Here is a 23,347-nt window from a genome sequence, read left to right as displayed (position 1 = left end):
TCATTAAAATTTAATAAACTAACTATCATCTTGTCTTTATTTTTAGCTAGCACATACCTTAAACACTTAAAGCTGTAAGCTAATGACTTCTACAATAGAAAATGGCCTTTTGCCATTACTTAGGCCACAAAATATTTTTTTCATTGTAAATAGCTGTCTTATTTACTTGGTGAGACTGTAGAACTTAAAGAAATAAATATATTTTTTATTTTTAGTAATTGCTCATATTTACTGTTAAGATATACTGTTTTATCAAACGGTCTGAGCTTGTTAATATATAAAAAAAATTCACCGTAATTTTCACAATAATTCTAACAATGTTTTGACATTTTGTTAAAATTAAAAGCACGGTATGTTTTGAGTAATTAACATACAGTTGTAAATTGTAAATTCAAATGAAAAAAGCAGGAAAGATTGTCATTCATACAGAATTATAATGTAAATTGTAGGGTGAGCCACCTATGTGCCATATTACTGTAAATTAATATATTTTCAACATATTAGAGGTGTAAAAATAAAAGCAAATCACCAGTTGTCAATATACAGAAATTTAATATAGATATTACAATCATTTACTCCTTTTGATTTGATGGTAATTTACCGTTGTCATTTTACATTTATTTCGGGTCATTTTTACATACATTTCTTACAGTGAAGAGATCAATCTTGTCAACCACAAAACAGGTCAGTGCTAAAGTATACCCTGCTTAATCTTCTAGGTACATATAGTGACCATAACATGAGTAGGGATGGGTATCGTTTAGGTTTTATCCGATACCAGTACCAAACCGGTACTTTTGAAACGGTACTGGTGCTTAAACGGTGCTCGAACCGGTGCTTAAAGAATGGAGAACACAAAATTGGTCCAAAAACCTCTCATGTTCAACTGTTTTTTTGTAAAAAGATAACAATGTTAGCATTTTCTGCAGCTATAGGGGATTTATGGTATCACTCTTGGCTGGAAGCAGTGCTTAATCAATGGAAAAAACACAAACTTTGTCCAAAAACCTCTCATGTTTAACTGTTTTCCACTTTTTCTTTGATCATTTCAGCCTTTTTGGCCAGGGTGAAGGGAGTATCTGCCATCAAACAAGAAGACAGCCGCATGTAACTACGACGGTGTTTGCTAGTTCACCTTACATGCATTAATTTAATAACGTGGTTAGCCTACTCAACATAAATTACACACGAACAACATTAAGCTACTCACGCAGAGAAGAACGGCTGCTGCTGCCATCATCATCCGTCATCATTTCTCCTACACTGGCAGGGCTAGGGGCCAGGACTCTCCTCTTCGGGTTTTTGGGGGATGTTGCTAACTCTGGGTCCGATAACAGGCAAACCACCCGCAGTAGATGTGCACGGTGTGAGGTCTCGCAGCAAGTTATCAAATACGGCGCATTTCTCGGCTTTTAACAAAATGCTATACGTCGCCAGGTGTTTCGTCAGATTCGAGGTGTTACCTCCGTTGCACAGTATCACCTTAACGCACTTGTTGCAGGCTGCTGAGTTTGCATCTTGTGAAGTACAGCCAGACTTTGACCGCTTCACCTTGGGCATTTTTAATCTGTAGCTCTGCTCTAAAAGAACGTACATACCTGGGCCCGCCTACTATCCTCGGAAAGGTAAAATGATTGGCTAGAATCCAAAGTGTATGACATCTCAGGAAAAAAAAAAGCACTGAAATAAAGCACCGAAATAAAGCACCGAAATGTGCGCTGCTTTTCGGTCTGGTTACTACCGTTTATGTCAGAACCGGTGCCATGATGGCACCGGATACCGGTACCCATCCCTAAACATGAGGTGTAAGAATTTTAGGTCACATACACAGACAGACATGTTTTACATAGCTTAAACAACTTTGGGTCAAATTGACCACAGAGGAACACCGTATGCAAAATCTGTAAAGCTCATTGAATCTTTTATTTATGCTTTAAATGTTTTACACTTCTGTAACAGTGTCTCTCAAGGAAGATTATGGCATTTATGGGAATTAATCTTTTAACTACCTGCGACCAGAGGTAGTCAAATGTGTTGTAAAGATAATGAGTGAAATGTCACTATTAATAAAGTATTTGTGATGAAAACCAAAGCTGAAACTGATTCAGCTTATTAATTTTCTTTGTATGCTTTTTAGGTTCTGTGCCCGATGCTGTGATGTATACCGTAAATGACGTGGAAACACACACATTTACACACATTCCTATCTCCTTCGAAATCTGAGCTTAGATTGTTAAATATAAACAATGAATGCATTTAAAGCAGAAATTGCACACCAACCATCAAAAGTTTGGTTAAATAACATGAGTACTGTAAAGTTTTGTTTCCTAACCCGAAAGCTGGGGATGGCTTTATCTTGACAAGGAGGCAAACCACAGCGCTTTATATGCTGCACCTTATTTCTGCACAATAAAGTGCTTTAAACTAAACCCTAAATTAAACCCATAGAGCATTTTTTTTTAAATTTTTTGTTCAAAGGTGATTCCTAGCTTAGACTGGAACGCTCTTCAGCGTGTAAATCAAACGGCACAATTCATCTGTGGAGTACCCTTCCCACCACTACGGGACATTTACAACACTCAGACCAGGAAATGGGCACACAACATCATTAAGGACCGAACCGACCCACAGCACACACTGATCACGCTCCTGCCATCTGGCAGATGCTACAGGAGAGTGAAAGTAAGGACAGCCAGACTTAAAAACAGTTTCTAACCACAGGCCATCAGGCTACTGAATCACTGAAATATTGTCAAACTGTAATTATTAAAAACTATTAAATTATTAAATTTGCAATTTGTACATACTCTGTATATATTAAAAAAAATGGAAAAAAACATTAAGTTATGTGAATAACCTGACTCTTCTTAAATATAATTCAATAAACAAGTAGAACTACAAATGTGAGCAAGTTACAGACTTTCTTTTCAATAACTGTACATTACTCCTTTGGAATGATTTGAATTGTGGGGTAAAGAAGGAAGCGAGTAGGAAGTAAAGCAGAGGACACAGAGTCGAAAATCACTGAGACAATCTCTGCTGCATAAAGTTCAGGTTGCAGGTTTTCCTGTTTTGGAGTCCAATGCCAAAAAGCTGACTCAAAGTGCTGTTGAAGCCGTAACATCTTCTACAATGAAACAAATGTGGGTGCGTCCTCATCTCCCAGAGAAGTTGTTGTCAACAAACAAAACTACATGCACAAAAATCTATTGAAAATGTAAACATCAGCTAAAATATCAGCAGTGACTTAATAAAATTTTTGACCTCTGTGAAAATAAAGACGTTTTTGTTTTGCGTTCATGAGTGAGGGGAGAAGGGAGTGTGCTACTGACAGATGGATTTCTGCAGTCACCTACATACTGTACTAGTCTGTTTTGGTAAACAGAGCTGAGTATGAAGGTGAAGCTGTCAGTTGGTTGATATACATCGATACCTTCACTTATGGTCATAAGCTCTTTGTAGTGACTTAAAAAATGCAATTGCTGATACAAAAAGTGGAAATTGGGAATGAATTTCCTCCAGAGAATGGCTGATATAGCGTAACGAGTCATCAAAGAGGTGGTTTGGGCATCTGACTAGGATGTCTCCTGGGCATGGTGTTCTGAATAGAGTGTGCCCTGAGGTAGACCCAGGACACACTGAATAGAGTACATCTCAGAGGAAAGCCTGGAAATGCCTCAGTTGTCCCCCAGGTGAGCTGGAGGAAGTGGCTAGGAAGAGGGAGGTCTGGACTTCCTCTCCTTAGGCTGTTGCCCCTGCAATCCAGCCCCAGATAAACAAAAGAATATGGATGGATTAAAACTTTCACTTATGCTAGTTCTAGAAATAATATTTGGGGCCCAAAAAAGTAACTGCAAATGCTCCACCAGTGAAACCAGGTTGAACTCTCGCGAAGACTGATTGTTTGTATCTAGCTGGGCGAGTGCTACGGAGGTCTCAGAAGCAGCAGTTGGGATGGGTGATGAGCTCCCCATCATAGCATACAGGGTCTTTATATGCACAGAGCATTCTGAGAAAATTAATAAACTGAATCAATTTTGGCTTCTTTACATATATTTTATTAATAATAAAATTTTACTTTCTGTATCTTTATCACACACTTGACTAGATATAAGTACAGTACTTGGTTAAATGCTACTCATTGCAACATACCAGACATTTAATGCCAAGATTCAACCTGCAGTGTTAGAGAAGCTGGGATTAGCTTAACTTGGTCCTTGATAATCATCTATAACCAGTTGGGAATGAATATGAATGAATAATTACTTGTGTAATTAATAAAAATCATGTAAAAGCTGTAGGTTGCAGCTATTGCTCTAACACTGTGTAAAACAAGGCTCAGTGCTGGCTCTTACAGTTTGAGCTGCTTTAAACTTTATTTACAAAGAGCACATTAGCATACTAAAAACAATAGCTAGCTAGCACTGCTGTGACCTAATATTCTCATAAGCGAAGTGATCTTCAAAGAGCGTGGCTACATGCAGTGATGCTAGTTTTAGCCATTGTGGTGGCAAACTTCTTTATTCTATGTATTGATCACTTTATCGATAGTAATATCACTTTGTCACTTAGTTATATGCAAATATGCATGTCGCAAATGGACCTTATTGCACATACACACACAGTGGGGCACTGTAAGTTCATGGGAGATGTTAAACAGATAGTGAGACTCCTTGTCCATATCTCAGAGGAGAAGGAGGGACGATTTAGGATGTAAATTCTTAGGCAACAGCTAAGTGAAAAACAAATTTGTAACTTTCTCTCCCAGTGGAAGGTCCAAGAAGGTTTATTCTATTCTATTCTATTCTATTCTATTCTATTCTACTCTACTAGGCCAGTAATTGACTGTCAACTTTTCCAAGGTGTAGTCTGTCACCCTGTAAATGCTGGGATGGGCTCCAGGTCCTTGTGACCCTGAATTGGATGGATGGATTGATGGACTGATTGTGTTTTTGTACTGGCACTGTACTTTGTTAGTACTGAAATAAAGACTTACAGTACCTTGCCTAGCCAGTGTGAGAAGCCGTCTGCGCTCTCCTCGGCTGCAGTGTGTTGGGAAGCAGAAATCTTCAATACCTCGAACAACACTAACCTCACAGCGTACAGCGTACGATCTGTCCAAGTCATCACCACCCTACACACACACACGCACACACACACACACACACACACACACACACACACAATTTATTAGCCAGATCAATTGGGATGGGAATTGATAATAAAATCAATTTAAAAAAATCCGTCAATAAAATGAATGTCCATATGAACATTACTTTAATTTTATTGATTATAGACTGCTCCAATATTTTCATCCTCCAACACGAACTGAAATCAGCTGATTGTAGGGCACACAGCCTTCAATTCATGCTGCGATTATTTTCGGGTTCATTATTCACAGTGTTTTGAGTAGCTACCTTCAAGTTGTCATAGTTCAAGTCACTCTCTGGTGTCTGGCTGGTGATCTTCTGTTCATGATATGCTTCAATAACTCGGTCAAAGAAATCACAGAACAGGATGTAGGACTCGGCATCGCCGGCAACACACCCGACAGCTACAGGACCTAAATAATCTCCTTCATTAAAAAAAGGAACAAAAGTGACAGAAGGACCAAGTGAATAATCTAAACATTTACCTAAAAATTTCTCCACAGATGCTTATGGAATTACCACTTTGGACTTCATTCGTTTAAGGTTTCTTTCAATAAATGTCCAGAGTAATTAGTAAAACAGTAAGTAAAGTAAAACAGATTAAAGTGTTTAAACTTAAAGTATGTAAACTTTATGCATCCATCAGAGCATGAATGTGTGTGAATATTAGATAGCACTTAAATAGGGTAAGCAAAAAGTGCTTGTGTGAATGGTGTGAATGAGGCAATTTGTGTAAAGCACTTTGAGGGCTCAGTTTGAGTAGAAAAGCACTGTATAAGAACCAGTCCATTTACCATCAAATAGAAGACTGAGAGTCCAAAGCTGAAAATGCTGTTTACAAAACCCTGGATCATGACAGGTAGAGATACAGCATTGCAGCTGTTTGCAGGATCTTATCTCAGTATCTCTTTGCATTGAAATTGCCTCCAATGTGGCACTCCTTTTTTTCCCAGTGCAGGGTGGCTGTAGCTCAGGTGGTAGAGCAGGTCACCTACTAATCGGAAGGTTGGTAGTTTGGTCCTAGTCTCCTCCAGTCTTGGATTTTCGCATGCCAAATATCCTTGGGCAAGATACTAACCCCAGGTTGCTCTGCGATGCATCCATAGGTGAATGAATGTTATCACTAACAATTTAGGAAAGTGCTTGTGTGATTGGGTGAATGAACAAGTTGTGTAAAGCACTTTGAGTGCTCAGAGTGCAGAAAAGTGCTATATAAGAACCAGAAACATCACACTTTTACTCAGCAGTTAATAGTAATAATGTTGTGCTTCTTCTCACACTTTGATCCATGCTGTAGGCAAAAATCTGGACTTGTTGCTGAATGTAACATTCCTCCACATGTTCAGATTCCATTGAACATGTTATAGAGACCAGTGCAAACAGGCCTGACTGTGAAGGGCAGTCATTACAGGCCTCCTGGCAGCCCAGGAGACTGAAGACTGGCGGTGTGCACTTTGCTCTGAATTGCCTGGGTAATGCAAACATTCATTTATGGATTGCAAATTTGTAAAAGATTGCCTAAGTGCTGACAGGGTGAGGAAATGATCTTCTTGTGGTGATGTCTTCTTTGTGGCCCATCTCACATTCCATATTATATGGGACTTAGATGCCACTCTGAATATGATACTAGGACTCATCCAAATGATACTGCAACTTTGTTTTATCGAACACCAGATTAAAGTTGCCCTGTGGCATGGGCCCTGTCCAGATCAGTCAAACGTGGCATGCTTGGAGCAGACATCAACTAACTGCTATAGCAGGTACTGCTTAATCCTAACTGTCAGCACCCGGGGTACCAGAAGCTTAAAACAGATTTAATAGAATAATTATTTTATACGTTTTTATAATAATTGTATAAATTTAAAACAATTAATTTATTGAAATAAACTTTGCAAGTTTGGCATTGGCAGAGAAGTTTTGGCAAGTTTTTCATGAGGACAACCCACTCAATTCTACTCTCAATGTCACGGCGAGTGAGATGAGCCGTGTGGAAAATAAAGGAGGATCCAAACGCAGGCACTTGTAAAGGTGTGATGGTGGTTTATTAAACACAAAAAAATGGACAAAAGGCGAACCGAACAAAGACTAAACTATACTGGGAACAAACTGAGTACAGAACACGAACCTGAACCTGAACGAGAGCGAGCAGAAACAGATTGACAGCAGGGAAACACACAGATGAAGCAGGGTGGATACACAGACGGACCAGCAACTACAATGACAGAGGACACGACTTAAATACACAGAGAAACACAGGGGAATTACACACAGGTGGTGGACACAGCTGGGAATAATCAACAAGACGAGACAGAGGTAAAACTGAACACACTCACATGAGACGCAGACCTTCACAATAAAACAGGAACAAGAAACCATCACACTAAGACGCAGACTCGACATAGAGAGACAGACAGAAAATGACACATGGAACTAAACTAAACCTGCAAAAACATGACAACTCAAAATACTGGGTCAAACTGACCCAGAACCATGACACTCAACCCACAAATGCACATATTCCTTACAAATATGGCACCATTTAAGGGGAAATAAGCTTTCCAGTAATAAAAGATTTATTTCCAGAAACCATAATTAGAACAAAGAAATAACTGACCAAACAAATTTCCTTAGTTTTTGTGCTAACTTTATATTATATTATATGTTAGACCAACAATGAAACAATAATAATTATGATTTTTTTTTCATGCATATCTCAAATTCTTTTATATATGTAAATACTATCAAATTAGTTACCAATTGTTCACTAATTTTCATGTTGCTGTAATTCTGTGTTTTGGCCTCTCTGTAAAGATTTGCAGACTCAGATCATGTGTTTGTGGTGTGGACCCAAAAGCGGACACTCAGATACAAAACTGAAATTTAACAAAAAGCGAGCCATTTCTTGTGCACGGAAATACAAAAACAAAAGGCTAGAGGAGACTAAGACATACTAACTAAACTTGGCAAAACTAGACACTAAGAACTATGACTTGCTTGAAGCAAGAAAAATAAGAAACATGAAAAGCCTGAAACCTGGAACATGGGACATGGAGGGAAGACAATGGGAGACAAGGACAAAACAAAAAGACATGACTAAGACACAAAGAGAGAGAGTGAGACACAGGGAGAGACACACAGGGAGAATAAACAGACACAAGAGTGAGGAACCAGATAAACACAAAGGACACGACAGACACACAGGAGACACAGGGATGAGACAAAGACTCAAAAGGAACCTGACCAACAAGAAACCATGAACCATTCAAGCAAATAAACTCAAACAAAGAACCAAATGCAACAGTAAACTGTATAAAACTTGAACTTAAATCAACATTATAATGCAAAGAAAAATCTCACACATACAAAATAACTAAAAAAAAAAAAAAAAAAAAAAAAAAAAATACATCACCTGGTTCCTCCAGGCCTGGACGAATGACGTCATCAAAGATTACTCCACTCTGGGTGCAGCGGTTAAACTGTCGGCGGTACAGATCCAGTGTGAGGATTCGACCCATCCAGGTAAAGTTCCTGCACAAGTCAGGAAACTCCTCCTGAGGGAAACCTCTCTTCAGGTGAAATCGGGCCATGGGGTCAGGGGGAATCAAATTCTTAACAGAAAGGACAAACACAGAAGAGAGAGTAAAGTGACCAACTATTATATTAATAACCCAGAGGTCACTGCTGTTCACAGAACAATACATCACATTTTACATCCAGGTCTCCTAATATATGAATTAAAAAATGAGATGTTTATTAACCCTTATAACAAAATCCACAAACATTTTCTGGCTACATCATGTTGTATATGTTATATTTTTATAATATATTTATTGTATATTTTTTGTATTGCATTTGATACATTGGGCGTTTTTGGCAACTTTTTGTTAACAACAATGTTAATTTTAGGAAAAAAAAAGAATTTTACCCATAACATTTTGAAATTATGGCAAGTATTGATCATGTCGATGATATAGAGGTCTCAGAAACTCATGTATCAAATATGTGTTTAAGTGCATTATAGGGTTGACAGAATAGCACAGCCACAATGCTGAATGACAAATGTAATGTTATCATCTTTCTGTTACTTTTTTTAAATGAAAATTTTCATCCTTTTTTCTTTAGCTACCAAAAGTTACGAAAAAATAAATAAATAAACCTTTTGCTATGATCTTACACTGCATTCATGTTATGAGAGTAGATTTTGACAGCATTTAAAATCAGTCAGGAAAACTGCTAAGAACTGTCCCACTTTGTAAAAACAGTGAGGCTGCTGAGTGTCTGTTGTTAGTTCACGTCTGCAAAATGATCAGTGATCAAGAATATCTAATCCATAATTACCTTCTGATATATTCTGTTGCTATGTTTGACTTCAGCTGGAGATGACACAATTTCTTTTTATTGAATTACACTGTATCACACTGCTTATTCTTATTCTTACATTGATATAATTACCTCTAAAATTGGCCGGTATTTCACCTCCTTAGGAAATGTAACTGGAGCTGAGCAGAAGTCAAAAAGGTAAGAGATCAAAATTTTAATCAAACAGATTAACAGTACCGAAGACAGAAACACAGTCAGTCTTAAAAATCTTCATATAAGTATGGAAATATTGGTCCAGAAACAAGATCAGAAAGGACTTCAGTTAACCAATAATCTAGTGGTGAAAACTTGTTGTTTGATTTTCTACTTAAAATGCTAGCATTCTTTACTACTAAATCAATATACTCTACATACTGATTAATGTTTGTATCAGGCTTGTAACTATACTTGATAGTAAACATATTAGCTTTTGATGTTATTCTGATTTTAACCTGTTAATACCACTGGTTACATTATCAGTTAGATCATCTTCTCAGTTTAAGTAACATAAAAGATGTTAGTCATGCAGTGTATGGCAAAAAAAAATCTTTATTACAGTGAATGGGAAAAAAAGAACCATGCAGTGAAAATGATGGGACACTCACGTTTGACCTTCCACATATTGTCGTCTTGATGGAAAAACAGATGGCTGTCTGTACAACACCAACAAAATATCTAAGAATAGTTGTGTTTGTGGTGAGCATCTCATCCTGCAACCTGCAGGAGTCCAGTTACAGTCCGCACAATGTCACCCTTTTTATAACCACACACAACACACCACTGCTGCTATGTTTGAACTGCTCTGAATGTGTGTTTGGGAGGTCATGCTCTAATCCCTCAGTTCAGAATGTATGACATCATGGGTTTTTTTGTTTTTTAACTTCTATTCTATTCTTACAGTGCATATGGCTTTGAACAGTCTTGTCACTGTTCATATGGCTTGATTCTTTTTTTTTTAAATTTACTTAAAAAATGTGCTCAATAGCAGCTTTCTGTGAAATCAAGTCTTGACAGTGATGATCTAGTGGTGCTATGTAAATGTCTTTTCTGAAATTAAAAACACAGTTTCCTAACTAGCTAAAGTGCATCAGATTTAAGCATCAGATTTCTCTCCCCTGTCTTACCTGCAACACATTTCACGACCCTGGTGGGACTTCACTTCCGCCTGATAAATATTAACATTGAACACCAGGTGTCAAACACTAGTGTACCAATATAGAGGGTAGGTAAAGTCACAGAGGGAGAAAGACACTAGTAGCCTGACAGTTTTATTTTGCAAAGGTTAAATTAAAGTAAAGGATGTGTAATACATAGTTCTTCAACTCCACCACTTACAGTACATACACAAAGTATTCACTTGTTCCACATTTTGCAATATTAAAACCGTAATCCATCTGGATTGCAAACATTTTTGACCTCAAAATTCTACACACTGCTCCTCCGAACAAGAAAATTAAAAAAGGTTTGCAGGAAATTCTCATGAAAAAACAAAAATGTGACATGAATGAAGGACCAGAAAAGTCAAATGTATAAAAATAAAGGATTTTGTATTTTAATAACAAATTAAGTAATAAAATATGAGTTAGTAAAGTATTTTACTCATTTCAGAATCAGTATCAGAATACTTTATTAATCCTTAAGGAAATTATGTGGGCTACAGTTGCTTCAAGACAGTAACAGTAACAGACAAAACTATTTAAATAATACAATATGTTACCGAGTTTACAGATTTAAGAAATAGTGCTAATATACACAAATCACTCAATTATACATATCAAGAATATTACAGAGGTAAGAATATTACAGGGGTGGAATATATATGATTGACATTACACTCTAACCTGTGAACTTTGTCAATTGCTATTTTACTGTAGAGCGTGTGCAAAAAGGGTGTAACTATTGCAGTGCTTAGAGTGTGTTAGATGGAGGAATTGTACAGGGAGATGGCCACAGGCAGGAATGATTTCCTGTGTCGTTCAGTAAATCATTCCTTGTACAACTCCTCCATCTAATACAATTTATTTTCTCACTTTTTAAATTTTTTTTAATTAGGATTAATCATTATTCTACTACTACTACTGCATCAGAGATGCATCAACTTGGAGTTAATATCTTGACCCAGGATATTTGGCATGCAGATTGGAGCAGCTAACCTTCCGATTAGTAGATGACCTGTGCTACCTCCTGAGATACAGCCACCTGGAACTAAAATCGGTACTCTTAAATATTAATTAAGATGATCTAAAATAAAAAAAATGTGAATGTGTATGTGAATGGGTGAATGACTGAATGTAGTGTAAAGTGCTTTGGGGTCCTTAGGGACTAAGTAAAGCACTATACAAATACAGGCCATTTACCATTTTATTATTTCAGAACATTCTTACTTTTGTATGTATTATATCGATAGTGTAAAAGCATCATTACTACATCATAAAACATCTAAAAAGCTTCTGCGTTGTTTACAGTAAGATGTGTCCTCAGCATAGACTATAAAATCCATATAACTGCACTGTTTCAACTTATACCAAAAGTGCATATTTTGCACATTACACCAGCTTTTAAATCCTAAAGGGATGCAGCTAGGCTGAGTCTTGCAGCCATGTCTTCTTAAATTGGCCATATGATCTGGACACACCTATGTGTCTACCGACACTGGAAGGTTAACTGACAAAGGCATGACACAACGTAATGCAATCGGTTAGTCAGTGGCTCAGTAGGTTAGTTTCTGCAACTTCACCTACATAATTTCCATAGGGAATAATAAAGTATTCTGACTCTGATTATGAAAAACAATTTACAAAAAAGCTAACTACTTTCTACATGGGGCAAGTAAATAAGGTAATGCAATGTGATATAATTAGAAAGTAACAAATAATGTGGATGGCACTGAAACTAGACTGGTAATCTGGAATGTTGGGCACTTGGTGCCCGACACTGTCTTGGCCAATTAAAGGGGGTAAAAAGGCAATACACAATGCCTGAGCTCTTCCTCATCACGGGGGTCTTGAACAACACTGGCCTGATAATGGGATTGTTTTTCAGTGCTGTCATATAGCCATAATCACTTTCTCTTGCTGAAAACACATTCTTGTTTTTGGCTAACAACTGACTTTTTTGGTAATGGAGGTCCTGTGCGTTTGCTTGAACAGGAACTGTTTAGTCTCACCCCATTTCAACATTTTCTATAGTTTCTTCGAGACTGAAGAAGTCCCTTGGATGAGTGACAAAACGTTTCTCCCACTGAAAACGCTACGTCCAGATGAACAGAATCAACCTTTTGGGATTTACTTACAGTGGCTTGCAAAAGTATTCGGCTGTAGACTCTGAATATCTAGGTTGCTCTCTTGTTCTTGAGGGAGACCTCAACTTTAGACTAAATTAAGAAATGGACAATCTTAATGCAATAATCCAGGTACAATGGCTTGCAAAAGTATTCGGCCCCCTTAAACTTTTCCACATTTTGTCACATTACAACCACAAATATGAATCAATTTTATTGGAATTCCGCGTGAAAGACCAACAAAGTGGTGAACACGTGAGAAGTGGAACGAAAATCATACATGATTCCAAACATTTTTTACAAATAAATAACTGAAAAGTGGGGTGTGTGTAATTATTCAGCCCCCTGAGTCAATACTTTGTAGAACCACCTTTTGCTGCAATTACAGCTGCCAGTCTTTTAGGGTATGTACCAGCTTTGCACATCTAGAGACTGAAATCTTTGCCCATTCTTCTTTGCAAAACAGCTCCAGCTCAGTCAGATTAGATGGACAACGGTTTGTGAACAGCAGTTTTCAGATCTTGCCACAGATTCTCGATTGGATTTAGATCTGGACTTTGACTGGGCCATTCTAACACATGGATATGTTTTGTTTTAAACCATTCCATTGTTGCCCTGGCTTTATGTTTAGGGTCGTTGTCCTACTGGAAGGTGAACCTCTGCCCCAGTCTCAAGTCTTTTGCAGACTTCCAAGATTGCCCTGTATTTGGCTCCATGCATCTTCCCATCAACTCTGACCAGCTTCCCTGTCCCTGCTGAAGAGAAGCACCCCCAGAGCATGATGCTGCCACCACCATATTTGACAGTGGGGATGGTGTGTTCAGAGTGATGTGCAGTGTTAGTTTTCCGCCACACATAGCGTTTTGCATTTTGGCCAAAAAGTTCCATTTTGGTCTCATCTGACCAGAGCACCTTCTTCCACATGTTTGCTGTGTCTTGTGCTTGTGGCAAACTGCAAACGGGACTTCTTATGGTTTTCTGTTAACAATGGCTTTCTTCTTGCCACTCTTCCATAAAGGCCAACTTTGTGCAGTGCACGACTAATAGTTGTCCTATGGACAGATTCCCCCACCTGAGCTGTAGATCTCTGCAGCTCGTCCAGAGTCACCATGGGCCTCTTGGCTGCATTTCTGATCAGTGCTCTCCTTGTTCGGCCTGTGAGTTTAGGTGGACGGCCTTGTCTTGGTAGGTTTACAGTTGTGCCATACTCCTTCCATTTCTGAATGATCGCTTGAACAGTGCTTGAGAAATCTTTTTGTAGCCTAAGCCTGCTTTAAATTTCTCAATAACTTTATCCCTGACCTGTCTGGTGTGTTCTTTGGACTTCATGGTGCTGTTGCTCCCAATATTCTCTTAGACAACCTCTGAGGCTGTCACAGAGCAGCTGTATTTGTACTGACATTAGATTACACACAGGTGCACTCTATTTAGTCATTAGCACTCATCAGGCAATGACTATGGGCAACTGACTGCACTCAGACCAAAGGGGTCTGAATAATTACGCACACCCCACTTTGCAGTTATTTATTTGTAAAAAATGTTTGGAATCATGTATGATTTTCGTTCCACTTCTCACGTGTGCACCACTTTGTGTTGGTCTTTCACGTGGAATTCCAATAAAATTGATTCATGTTTGTGGCTGTAATGTGACAAAATGTGGAAAAGTTTAAGGGGGCCGAATACTTTTGCAAGCCATTGTACCTGGATTATTGCATTAAGATTGTCCATTTCTTAATTTAGTCTAAAGTTGAGGTCTCCCTCAAGAACAAGAGAGCAACCTAGATATTCAGAGTCTACAGTAAAAAAAAATGCGTGGAAGACCAAGATATCGTCAACATTTGGGCCCTATACACTTACAATACATATCTTTGTATAGATAATTTCATGATTAGAAATTTTCTCTCTGGATCTATAACTCTGTTGAGTACTGTGAAATTAACACTTTTATGTATTAAAATTACTATTCCCCTAAAGATATAGCAGGCTGAGAACACATTAGGAAACACGAGTGTTTTAAATTCATCTGTAGCTGTGACAGGTCTGCCTGTAGTTTTTTTTTTTTTTTTTTTTTAAATATATTTAACCTCTTATCCTTAACCTCTGGCTCCAACAGATTCCATGTGACAAACCTTAGTGTGCCCATAGCTAATGTGTAGCTAATGTTGCTCACTGTGTGTGATGCTTAAATGAATGAGAATAAAAGACATACACCACTCAGGGAAAAAAAAAGTGTAGCGAGAGGTTCCACAAGGGTGCAATATGTAAATGAGAGTGATTCTTGTTGTTGCCTACTATGTGTGTCCATAGTAACTTATATGAGCAAGTATGTGTGCGCTTTCTGCTGTTATTATGCCCACTACGCTAGATACATGCACTTCTTAATCAGATTTTAGATACTGCTGATTGGCAGTCTCAAATTCCTGGATATCTTTTTATATCCTTTTCCTGTTTTGTAAAGTTCATCTATCTTTTCCTGGAGATCCTTTAATAATTATTTTGCTTTCACCATGCCCCCAAGCCCAGAAACTCACTAACGTTTTATAGACATACACTTATTACAAGCAAACAGATCACAGGGGAGGATAGCTACCTTTAGTAGTCATTTAAACCTGTGTGTGTCAACTTGTGTGTGTTATCATGCCAAAAGTTTCAGGTTATGTATGATTTTGATTGTTTTCTGTTGTCATTATGATTTATGTTTTTCATATTGTTAAACATCCTGCAAAACAACCTGACAAAACAAAACAAACAACCTGATTTAATTTTTCTAAATCTGAAAGTGGCTATGCAGCGACAATCCCCATCCAAAAATACAGTGGTGTGAAAAAATGTTTGCCACCTTCCTGTTTTTCTGTATGTTTGTCACACTTAAATGTTTCTGATAATTATAAAAATGTAAATATTACACAAAGATAACACAAGTAAACACAAAATGCCGTTTCTAAATGAAGGTATTTATTATTAAGGGGAAAAAAATCCAAAATTATATGGCCCTGTGTGAAAAAGTGATTGTCCCTAAATCTAATAACTTTTTGGACCACCCTTAGCAGCAACAGCTGCAATCATGTGCAATAACTGGCACTGGGTCTTTTACAGCTGTGGAGAAATTTTGGTACATCTTTGTAGATTTGCTGTAATTCAACCACCTTGGAGGGTTTTTGAACATGAACTGCTGAGAAGCTGTGGCCATGCCACAGCATCTTGTCCTGATGCAGAAAGTGAGCTTCAGCTTAAGATCACGAATAGATGGCTGGAAAATCTCCTTCAGGATGTTTTGGTAGTCAGCAGAATCCAGGCTTGAATTTACCAGAGGAAGTCTTCCAGGTCATGAGGCATTAGAACAGCTCCAGACCATCACACGTTGTCGATGTGCTCTTGGAGTAAAATTGGTATTTTGAGGTTTTGTTCCCTGCACCTTCAGGTCGGGATATGGGGCTTGACTGTCCTCTGCACTTATGTGCCGAATGGCGGTTCAGAGTACCCAGCCTTCTTGGAGTCCCTGGGCAGGGTGCTTGAGGATGCTCCACCTGGGGACTCTGTTGTCATACTGGGAGACTTCAACAACAGTGAGGAGTGACTGGGAGGAACGGCCTCGCAGATCTGAACCTGATTGAACCTGGTGTTTTGTTGTTGGACTTCTGTGCAACCACAATTTGTCCAAAAAGCTGTGAGAGCAAATACACAGCTATTAGAACAGGTATTAGAATTGGAGGAAGAGACCTAATTTATTTATTTGCAGATGATATAATATTCTTATGACTAATTTGAAAGATAGCATCCCTAATCTCTAAATCAAAATTAATGTTTCTTAATGAGGAAGAAAGAAGAAGGCCTGCTGTGGCCAACCTGTTTAAAACAACTATGGTAGGCTTTAAATACTTCAGGCATCAGGATCACCCCAAACCTCAAGGACATGACCTCAATTAATTATGACCCCCTTGTAGAAGAAGTCACAGAAACGCTAAACTGATGGTTAAATCTAACCAAAATGTTTATATTATTTCCAAACACTTCCAAATCATTTTCTGACAGTTTAAACAAACTATTTAACCAATTTATTTGGAGTAATAGGAAGGCAAGGCTCCACCTAAAGCTACTTTACCTGCCCTATGAAAGAAGTCTCCAAGTCCCCCGCCTCAGACGATAACTGCCAAACTAACATCAGCCACCCATTATTTTTGCCCAACAACACCTCCAGCCTGGGTCGACATTGAGCAAGAATTTGTTCCAGATCTTCCCTTAAACACTTTTCTATATTCTTCAGACACCGAGACATTAAAAAAGAATACAACAAACCCATTTTTGAAAAATACAATTATAATTTGGCATGCAACACATAAAAATGTGGGCGATCCTCCAACGCTTTCGCAATTCACTCCTATTTGGGGTAATGCAAAGTTTACTCCTGGTAAAAATGATGGAGGATTTAAAATGTGGAAAATTGAAGGGATTCAAAAAGTTAAAGATCTATATGCAGACAGCATGTTGCTCACTTTTGGTAAGTTATGTAAAAAATATTTAATACCCCCAAAGCACTTCCTTAAATACTTACACACATAGCAGACAGGTCTGGCTCGGATCTGGTATCAAGCCGGCACTGCTGGCTGACTTCCGGCATGATAAGACGTATGTCATCCAGATATGGGCCAGGCCTGTCTATGTAATGACATGCCATATCTGGCTTGATTGTGGTTTGGTTTATGTGGCCCAGGCCCATAGAAAACAGGTGTGGCCCGGATCCGACATCAAGCTGGCACTTCTGACTGACTGGTGTCACGGCAGGGTGTATGTCAACCAGATGTGAGGAAGCACTCAGTTTAGAGAAAGTGTGTGATTGGGTGAATGTGGCATGTTGTATAGAGCACTTTGAGTAATCTGGGCGACTCGAAAAGCACTATATAACAATCAAGTTCAAGTTCAAGTTCAAAGTTTATTCGCCACATGCAGTGGCAGGTTGCCCTGCAGTGGAATGAACCCGCCCCCCGACCTTACACATACAACACAGACATCACATGGGGATACAAGTCAGAGAACGGTTGCATTACAGAAAAAAACACTGAAATGTACACTACAGCGGGAAAGGTACAAGAGGAAAAAAAGAGACCTCTACTCATGCTGGGCTACAGGAGGACAGCATGAGAACAGGAAACAAAAAAAACTCCTCTGCACAGAAAAGCACATAAATGTCCACAGTACAACATTATAGAGCACGTGACAAGCAACAGGGTTGGGTAGGGGGATAAGGAGTTCACCCAGGCAACACAGCAGTCATCCTGCCACTGCGCCGACTCTCCAGCGCGGGCCCAGACCCGCCTCGTGTTCCCAGGAGGCAACAAGCATCGAAGGCGTTGGAAGGGGACGGGGGATGTGTGAGTGCTTATCAGTGTAAGTGTATGTGTGTGCGTGTCCATAGTTCAGCTGAGACAGTGTCCTTCGCCCTATCAGGCTAAGTAAACAGTCTGCTAGCCAATCCAGGTGGCCTTGCATGGGATGGGAAGAATAGTCATCACACAGTCGTTATCAGGGAGTTGTTGATCGGCTCCAGCCTTGGGCCTGAGCAGCTGGCGCCGTGGTGCCCATATGTTGAATATTGTTGATTTCTCCTTTATGCGAGCAGCTCCAAATTTCAAGCTACTCTTTAACACTCTGACACTGGTCTCTCGATCTCCCGTTGGAGAGCCGTGAGCCTCCCCATGATGGTATCAAACTTCTGTTCCGTGGTGTTGTCATTCTTTTGATTCTGAGACCCCACAACTGCAGTGAGCCGTTCTGTGATGTGATCCAACTTTCGCTCAAGGGTGTCATTTTGAGCAGGCCTCTCTCTGATGTATCCCATCATACGCTCAATGTTGTTATTTTGAGTCTTCACGGCAGCCGTAAGCGTCTCCAAGGTGTTAACCATGCTGCGTTCGTTGTGAGAGGTCGCGCCTCATCCCATCGCTTCAATTCCAGCGGTCAGCCTTGGGGGGGTTTGAACAGCTGGTTCCGCTCTCTTATATAACCCTGTTATCATGGTTCCGAATAGGTAGATATCTTCAGCGTCCTCGATCGACAGTCCCGCCAGGCACATGACCCTCCAGTTCTGCCACCCGTCCATCGTGTATCCGGCAGGGAAAGTCCCTCCAGGGCACTCGGGCTCTCCCGAGCCCAGACTTCTCGTTGAGAAAAGGGTGTCAATAGCATTCAGAGACCAGTTGATCAAATCCATAATTCTCTTTTAGGTTTTAGAGAACAACAGTGAGAGACTGTTCGAGGGAAAGTAATGCACACGAGACAAGACAAGGACACAAGAGGCTAAGCAGGGAAGATAACGGTAAGGAGGAGAGGAGAAAAAGTGCGACCGCCTTCGCTGAGAGCCAAACGAGAGTATATAACAATCAGTCCATTTACTGTGCGAACAGAGTTTTGTCATGTTACTTTTGCACTATTATGTTCCGGCACATGTTGTTATTACATGGCTTGATTGAGGTACACATTAGGCTGACATCTGGGGCCAGAGCTGAAACTGTTCTGGGCCAGCACAGGGCCAGCAGTGTGTCTACAACTGGCGTTGTGCTGGCCCATGTGTGGGCCACATCTGGCAAACCTGATTTGGGCCACCAAAGGGCTGTCATGTGGGCCCTGTGTAAGCAGATTGTGTGGGTCAGATCCGGGCCATACCAACTTTGCTATGTGGGTACAATTGAAAAATTGTCATCAAAAATGCAACAGATTCCTGACCTTCCACCATTACAAAAAATACAGGAGGTATGCATTGAGAATACAAAAGGGAAGGCTTTCTTTCTATGTATTATAACTTATTGATGCTTTCCTCAGCCAAAGACTCAGCCATGTTAGATGCATGGAGAAGGGATATCCAAGAGGACATAGATGAAAATGATTGGAACCAGTCTTGCTTAAAAGCACAAAAACAAACAATAAACATGCGCTTTACACTTCTCCGATATAAATGGGTCATGAGAACCTATAAAACACCCATCAAGCTCCATCATATGTCCAATCACATTTCAGACATCTCTACTAAATGTTAAGTTGAAAAGGGAACTCTTCTCCATGTGAATTTCCTAAAATCCAGGAATTTTGGAAAGATGCAATCAAATGTCTGTCTGAAATGTTTAAGGTAAAAATCCCTTTAAAAGGTAAACTCTGTGTACTTGGAATATCCAAGGGAATTTAAGCAACTGGCAAAACAGACTAAATTACTGGACTATGGACTACTTAAAGCCAGAGGAGCCATTGCACTATGTTGGAGGAGTATGGATGCTCCCTCCATGGGACTCTGGAAGAAGGAAATTGCAGACTCTCTAGGCCTGGAAAGGCTTACATATATTGCCAAGGGCATACAATTGGACTTTATGAATATGTGGAAGCCATACAAGGATATGATAGGGAGTGGAGGTGGAGGCTGTTCATGAGAAAGAAGGAAAAGAAGAAGGGTTTGAAGTGTGGATGGGTGTGTGAATGTGAGGGTGTTCAAATATTTGTTTGCATTGTATAAAAGAAAATTTCAATAAGAATATATAAAAAAAAAAGATAATTTCTTAGAACTTGCATAAATTGAAAATTATCAAAATGTTACATTTTAAGTAATAGAGTGAATTGAGATTAAGTCATTAAAATTGGGAATTGTTCATCCAGGAATTTATTTGCAGTGCTATGTCTGTTTCCTTTGGCAGCCTCAAGGCTTTTTGAATGATGATGCTGTAAAGCTTGGGACACCTACAATGGTGTGAAAGAGTGTTTTCTCCCTTCCTGATTTCCTAGTGTTTTGTCACACCTAAATGTTTCAGATCATCAAAAAAATGTAAATAAAAAAAAGTAAATACAAAATGCAGTTTTTAAATGAGCATTTCACTGATTAAGGGAGAAAAGTCTTCCAAACCTGCCAGGTCCTGTGTAAAAAAGTAATCGCCCCTCTTTTTAAACCATTAATGGTAGGGATGGGTATCGTTTAGGTTTTATCCGATACCGGTGCCAAACCGGTACTTTTGAAACGGTGCCGGTGCTTAAACGGTGCTCAAACCGGTGCTTAAAGAATGGAGAACACAAAATTGGTCCAAAAACCTCTCATGTTCAGCTGTTTTTTTGTAAAAAGATAACAATGTTAGCCTTTTCTGCAGCTATGGGGCATATATGGTATCATTCTTGGCTGGAAGCAGTGCTTAAACAATGGAAAAAACACAAACTTTGTCCAAAAACCTCTCATGTTTAACTGTTTTCCACTTTTTCTTTGGTCATTTTAGCCTTTTTGGCCAGGGTGAAGGGAGTATCTGCCATCAAACAAGAAGTAGATATAAGATAAGATGTAGCTATGATGATGTTTGCTAGTTCACCTTACATGCATTAATGTAATAACGTGGTTAGCCTACTCAACGTAAATTACACATGAACAACATTAAGCTACTCACGCAGAGAAGAACGGCTGCTGCTGCCATCATCATCCGTCATCATTTCTGCTACACTGGCAGGGCTAGGGGCCAGGACTCTCCTCTTCGGGTTTTTGGGGGATGTTGCTAACTCCGGGTCCGATAACAGGCAACCCACCCGCAGTAGATGTGCTCGATGTGAGGTCTCGCAGCAAGCTATCAAATACGGCGCATTTCTCGGCTTTTAAAAAAAACGCTATGCGTCGCCAGGTGTTTCATCGGATTTGAGGTGTTACCTCCTTTGACAGTATCACAGTATCACCTTAAAGCACTTGTTGCAGGCTGCTGAGTTTGCATATTTTGCTGTGAAGTACAGCCAGACTTTTGACCACTTCGCCTTGGGCATTTTTAATCTGTAGCTCTGCTCTAAAAGAACGTACGTACCTGGACCCGCCTACTATCCTCGGAAACGTAAAATGATTGGCTAGAATCTAAAGTGTATCACAGCTCAGAAAAAAAAAAAAGCACCGAAATAAAGCACCAAAATGTGCGCTGCTTTTCGGTCTGGTTACTACCGTTTATGTCAGAACTATCAAAGGCTTTGCATACATCTAGTGATAACAGTGGTGTGTCATTATTGTTTTTCTCATACAGTACATTGAGGACACGTCTTCTATTATGATAGCCTTGTCTCGTTTTAACAAAACCTTATTGATCGTCTATTATCAAATTAAGCACATATTTATCCAATCTCCTAGAAAACGCTTTACACAAAATCTTTGTATCACAACCCATAAGACTGATTCCCCTGTAAGAGGAGCAATCAGAGTCTTATTTGGTTTCAATAAAAGGGTTATTGTAGCTAATCTCAGTGAGTCTGGGAGTATTCCGGATTTATATGACTTCTGATACATGTTTAGAAGTAGCAATATTAATTTATTTTTAAATGTTTTATAGAATTCTATTAGAAGTCCAGGCGTTTTACCACTATCCAGATCGTCTATGGCTTCTGTGAGGTCTTTTATTGTTAAAAGACTATCAAGGATTGTTTTATCCTCTTCTGAGAGGGTTTGGAATTTTAATTGCTCAAGAAATGCATCTTGTGTTTCTCTGTTTCCCATATATTCTGATTTGTATAAAGATTTATAAAACTCTGAAATTTTCGCTTATTTTCTAAAGGATCTGTTGTTATAATACCTGATTTGGACTTTATGCTAGTAATGGCTTTTTCTGCTTGCATCTTTTTTATGCAAAGACGCAAGCAGGGAAATAATTGTAGGAAAATAATTCTATAATTTAAATTTTTTAGTCAGTTCAATATTTGTTTCATTTTAACCAACTCCCTTTCCCCAAAACATTCCGACCTGGAATGTTTTGGGGAAAGGGAGTTGGTTAACGTTAATGTTAACGTTCAAAATGTTTTGTTTAGTTGTCCTCTTCATAAAATAGTATCAGATTGTGTACTTAAGATAGGCAAAGTACGGAAAAAGGAGATGCAGGTTTGCACATACATTCACATACTCACACACACCAGATACAGAACTTGTAAACAATCCCTGATTGAACATTTGCATTTACTTATCAGAAATGCCTCCCCCTTCCCTTGAGCAAAATATTTGGAGGGTGTTAATCCACATCACTGAGGAGTAACTAGTCAACGCAACCTCACTAAAGCCCCATAAATCAGACAGTGTCTACTAATCATATAAAGGTACTAATTTGTTCCATAATAAAATAAAGTTTACCCTTGATAGCAAAAAAGAATGACTTAATTAAGGCTCAGCTGTTAGTATAGATCCTAAAACAATTCAAATTAAACTTAGAACAAATATGTGCTTTAAAATGCCCAGTTATGTTGTATTAATTCAAACTCAAGATTTTATCTGTCTCTTGTCAATGACTCTGTTGCTAATCAGTTATGTAGGAGCAGGAGCTGTCTCATTAAATGTCTTAAAGGTTAACCTGTTGTTTAAGTAACTTGTCCTTTACGACTTACTGATCATGGGCATCTTCTCATGTGTCCTTTGGCAGATTCTTATAGAATTTTTCAGCTTCTTGAGGTGTTGAGAAAAGGTGGATATTTCCATCGTACAGGATTCTGGGCCTATAGGGGTTGTGCTGGAATCCATGGAAGGCATTATTATCAATAAGCAGCTTGACAACCTGGTAAAAATCCCCATAGGATCCTAACC

At 39.0% G+C, this 23,347-nt stretch overlaps 1 protein-coding gene across 2 annotated transcripts in view; it reads right to left on the bottom strand.

Moving 5' to 3' along the window:
* Positions 1 to 23,347, bottom strand: part of LOC146386221 (creatine kinase B-type) — a 39,464-nt gene extending 16,117 nt beyond the window's left edge. The window contains exons 1-5 of one of the 2 annotated variants that reach the window (XM_084932307.1): positions 23,152 to 23,347; positions 9,603 to 9,649; positions 8,560 to 8,758; positions 5,418 to 5,575; positions 5,002 to 5,134 (exon numbers count right to left, since the gene is read on the bottom strand). In XM_084932307.1, coding sequence (XP_084788433.1) covers positions 5,002 to 5,134; positions 5,418 to 5,575; positions 8,560 to 8,758; positions 9,603 to 9,649; positions 23,152 to 23,335 — 721 coding nt within the window. In that variant the 5' untranslated portion in view covers positions 23,336 to 23,347. Of the gene's footprint in view, positions 1 to 5,001; positions 5,135 to 5,417; positions 5,576 to 8,559; positions 8,759 to 9,602; positions 9,650 to 10,114; positions 12,871 to 23,151 lie in introns of those variants that run through there. The other variant, XM_084932308.1, reaches the window with a different exon arrangement.

This window comes from Perissodus microlepis, chromosome 6, assembly GCF_051167445.1.
Source record: "Perissodus microlepis isolate ML-2025 ecotype Zambia chromosome 6, ASM5116744v1, whole genome shotgun sequence".
Classification (NCBI taxonomy): domain Eukaryota; kingdom Metazoa; phylum Chordata; class Actinopteri; order Cichliformes; family Cichlidae; genus Perissodus; species Perissodus microlepis.
Note: the sequence above shows the minus strand (reverse complement) of the source record. Positions and strands in the feature narration are given on the sequence as shown.